General features: G+C 43.4%; 1 protein-coding gene across 3 annotated transcripts in view; it reads left to right on the top strand.

The window, feature by feature from the left end:
• The window catches only part of CDYL (chromodomain Y-like), a 190,220-nt gene that overhangs the window by 180,749 nt on the left and 4,605 nt on the right, over positions 1 to 4,866 (top strand). For all 3 annotated transcript variants that reach the window (XM_019522072.1, XM_019522062.1, XM_019522080.1), the window contains one exon: positions 137 to 347. In XM_019522072.1, coding sequence (XP_019377617.1) covers positions 137 to 347 — 211 coding nt within the window. The remainder of the gene's footprint in view (positions 1 to 136; positions 348 to 4,866) is intronic.

Consider the following 4,866-nt stretch of genomic DNA (forward strand, 5'->3'; position numbering starts at 1 on the left):
GGCTGGAAGAGGAAGCAGGTCCCTGAAATGTTGCTTGCAGGTAGCTGTTGCAGAAATTTTGTGACTAAGCTCTGAGAGGCTAATGCATTTTGCTGCCAATATAAGTAGTCATGAAATGCTTTTTTTTTTCCTTCAGGAATTTTGTGAATACTTTTATCCAGTTTAAGAAACCCATTATTGTAGCAGTAAATGGCCCAGCCATTGGACTTGGAGCATCCATACTGCCTCTCTGTGATGTGGTTTGGGCTAATGAGAAGGCTTGGTTTCAGACACCATACACTACTTTCGGACAGAGTCCGGATGGATGTTCATCCCTCACATTCCCTAGGATAATGGGCTTGGCTTCTGTAAGTAGCTTGCATGGGGATTTTTTAAATTTTTTAATTATTTGGTGTTTGATCCTATCATCTTACAGTGTTCTATGGACTGGATGTGTTTCATAAAGCTATTCCTAAGAAATAGATGCATTCCTAGCCTTTTCCATTCCAAAGGGTAGATTGTAATTAGGCCTACGTGTGTGCGGAAAAGGAGTAAGAGGGTATGTGGATTTCTCACCATTTTTCTCATACCCCTTTCCATACCTAGGTTATCACATGGGGGAGTTTATGCAGCAACCTTTCAAAGGGCATACCAAAAATTGCTCTCATCTGTACTCCCCACAGCACTCCAAAAGGCATCATGTTTAAATCAAGTACAAACGTATTGGAGTACTGCTCCTCCAGGCAACACCTATATTGGTTTACTTGCAGCATCCTTGCTTGCTATGGTAAAACGGGTGTGTTACATTGCAGGGCTTTTGTGGTTTTTTTCCTTTTGCCTGAAAAGACTCATCATACTTCCCCATTATGTTCCTTTCAAGTGATGTGCTATGCAGTAATTATTCTGGGTTTTGTCCCAGTTAATTGTGTGATGAAACATTTTTGTGTTTTGTCATTCATGAGTTTCCTGATACTACAGACCCTGAAGGTCCCTATCAGAGTTTAAAAAAAAACCCAAACAAAAAAACCCATACCCACATTACTAAAGCTGATCAAGCTGGCTGACTGATAAAGGCAGTCAGGCTGTTTGTAGTAGTATTTTTAATCAAGTGAAGAGACAGTTTAACAAAAACAAAAGGTTTAAAACATCATTTTATATTATTTTATTTGCATTATTTTTTCATGGTACATTCTTTCATACCACATATGCATCCACATCACATTCCAATATGAAACTGACTATTAGCAGTATGAAGCATATGTCATTAGTTGTATGATTTCCTCCCCCATCCCCCAAGCTATTATTCATTATAAAACTGCTTTTTCCTATAGGCATTTACTAATACATTTCATCACTGTAAAAGGATCTTTTAATTGCATGTGATTTGAACAGATCTTGTGGCTAATTAACGGATCTTTGTAGGATATATGGATACAGTTCTTAGAAAATCAATTGAAATTTGTTAGATTCATCATTCTGTTGTCTTGCTGTCTCTTCTCATTTTTAGAGTCTTCATACATGCTGCATATTCCAAATAAGTAATCATACCTTTCCATTTTTATTTGGTTTCTACATCTCTATGTACTCTGGCTATGAGAGACCTGGTGATTATTTTGTTTTAGTAAGTTTTGAGTTTGGACAGCCACTGCCTGTATGAAGTCTGACCTTTCATGTACCTTTTGCAAATGGATTTTTTTTTCCTTATACCAAAACTAAAGCCTGCATTCCTTCTCAGAAAATAACACAGACCTTATCTGGATTTGACAACCTAGGACATTTTTACCTGTGCTTTTGGATGCAGTGCCAGGCGCTTTAATTAGCAAGATGCACTAATTAAAAGCACCTGTGTTTCACATGTATCAATGTCACCACACATCCCCGTGCTGAAAAAATGGCAGCGGGGTGCTTTGAACTATAGCTCATCAGGCGTGTTTTATTTCAGAGCGCAGCACCGCCATTTTGTCAGTGTGGAGATGCACAGACATGCTGATACATGTGATGTGCAAGGCTGCCGGAGCACGTCAGTTTCCATGCTTCAGCAGACTCGATTAATTGAGTCTGCTCTGATGCACTGGATTTCCAGTATATTGGAGCAGGCTCTGTACATATGTGTAGGAGCCTCTAGAGATCATGATTTTTTTTCCATAAGAGATTCAGCATTTTTATGACAGTTAATCAGGAAATTTCTGTGTTCATTCACTAGACTCCATTATCCCTGATATTTCAATTTCATCAGGAGTTCAGGTACAACATGAAGACTTTTTCACATAATGTATAATTAAACTTGGAATTCACTGCTACATTAAATTCTTGAAAGTCCTTATAATGGATATTGGAAATATTCAGTTTTACAATTAGGTACAGTGAATATTTAAGAAGAGATATTACACATTGTGTTTCAGAATTTATGCTGCCTGTTAGGAATCATATTGAAATGTAAAGAAGAGAATGAGTTACTCTGTATAAGTCCATTGCAGGGTTCTTATACATACTGGTCACTGTTGGAGATGAGATGTTGAACTGTTGGTCTGATGCAATATGGAAATTCCTATATTATTTCAAAAAGTCACGTTGTTCCCTAGACTCATGCATGTCATTCATTGGGGGAGAGGTGATGCACTGACTTTTAAAAAGAATTTCCCAGAGAAAAAGAAGACAGAAAAATAAGCAAAAGAAAGTGGGAAAATGGACCAAATGGATACGGCAATTTTGAGAACGAGCAGAAAACAGAACAAACAGAGAAACTACAGCACTCATAAAATGTTAGAGAAACATTTTATCCCTTGTAATTGTACTGCTTACTATTATTTCTTTGGAAAATGGCCAATAGCTTTTAATTTCACAAGTGGTAATAGTAGAATATTATTGATAGTGGCACTTCAGTCAAATTGAAGTTAACATTTTGGCATACTGTAACTAGGTTGAAGAACTAAAAGCTGTTGTGGCAAAGTATTACCTTTCAGAACCTATTAACCCATAACAGTAATGAGGACTCTTGCTTCATTTAGGTGTTTGAGGCTTTGCTGTTTTAAAACTTGGAAATGGGATTGAACGTGACCAAAATAATTCCATTACAGTTCTTTGAAAAATTTCTGATTCAGAGACCTCAACCAAATCTATTGAATTCTGAAGAAATAAGCAAGCTCTCTGTCATCCAGACACTCTCATCCCACAGTTATTGCATGTGATAAATATGCAGAGTTAATTTGTTGGCTTAAGTCTATGCTTTGTAAACTCCTGCACAGATTGATTTGACCTTTTGAGACTAAAAATATTGGTAAATTCTTTGCTTCAAAGGTACACAAAGGCTATAAACAGACATTGCCAAATGAAGCAAATCAGCTGTGCCAGGATATGTTGTAGCACAGATGATCTGCTTCATTGGGCAAAACAGATGTTGACCGTTGCCTTGCAGGCTCCAGGCCCTTGCTACTCCTAGGAGCTGCAGGGGCCTAATCCTGCAGGACAACACTTGTGGTGCACCTTTGCAAACAGGGGTAACCCAAGAAGGTGCTCCTGGGGCTTCAGGAGAATTTCTGGGGCATGTAGGATTGGGCCCCTAAAGCCCTTGAAGGGCCTGTTGGGGGCGGATGGAGCATGTGGGTAGCTCCAGGCAGGCCATGCTCTGTGCCTGAAAGCAGATAGATATCTGCAGTATTAATACTACCAATTATCTCAGACACAAATGTGGGCATTTATAGTGAAAAAAAGAGCATAAACGTCTGCTTTCACTTTGTGTTTCCATAAAATAATTTATGGTAGCACAAAAGCAACATCTGCTTGCAGCCCAGTCAAATCATGTGGAGGTTTGAGTTCACCTGGAGCTGTGTTTTGCTAAAATCAAAAGGAGTGTTTGTTCTTGAACTTTTGTTCATCTATTTCAGGGGCTATCAACCAGAGGTATGCGTACCCCCAGGGATACTTAGAAAGGACATAGGGGGTACGCATGGGTGGGCAGGCAGGCAGGGATGGAGCACGCCCCAGGATGCAGCAGTAGCATCTCCCTGGTGCCTTCCCATACTTTGTTCCTTACCTGGGGGGGGTATACTGGATGCTGCCTGCCCCACACAACACACTGCAGCGCCTCCCCGCCCCCCACCTCAACTCATTCTCTGTGCCGACTCCCAAGAGCAGGGCCAGGAGGGCAAGGGTAATGGTGCCCCTCTGTAGGCCACACACATGCCAGCCAGGGGGGCGAAGGGGGGCTCACATGCAGCGGCCACCACCACCCCACATAGCCATTGCTGCACCCTGTGCTGCTTTCCCGTGGGTGGTCACACATGCAGCTCTGCAGACTGCCAGTGCACGTCGTGCGCTGCCTGTCAGCAGCCCGTGAAGCCGCACATGTGGCCATGGGAAAGCAGCATGGGGTGCAGCAGCAGCGGTGCAGGGCAGTGGTGACCGCTGTATACAAGCCTTGCCCTGTCTGGCCGGCCAGGCAGTGTGTATACAGCCCAAAAAGGGGCACCACTGCCCTTGTTACCCCCTCCCCTTTCCTGGGAGTGGCTACAGAGATGCATTCCCCTGCCCATTCTTAATCTGGCTCCCCCCAGCCACTTCCCTCTCTCCTGCCCTGCCTCTTCCCCCCACACACACCTGCTGGTCTGTGTCTGCGTGTCTGTCCCCTGCCTGCCCAGCCACAGCAGGTACATGGCATCACATGGCTCTTGGGGTCCTGGGGTGCAGAGTCCAGCCTACAGCAGCAGCTGTCTCTGCCTCACGCACAGATCTGGGGGACACATGCCCCCTGGACCTCCACTGGGGTGCATGCAGCAGCAGGAACTGCCCCCCCCCCGACAAACCACTCTCACGGTTCCGTCCCACACTCCACCCTGGCTGTTCAGCCCCTGCCCCACTCTCTCCCTCACCACAGGGGCCTTGATCTGC

The sequence above is a fragment of the Gavialis gangeticus genome, unplaced genomic scaffold (genome assembly GCF_001723915.1).
Source record: "Gavialis gangeticus isolate Ggan-Ray unplaced genomic scaffold, GavGan_comp1, whole genome shotgun sequence".
Taxonomy (NCBI): Eukaryota; Metazoa; Chordata; order Crocodylia; family Gavialidae; genus Gavialis; species Gavialis gangeticus.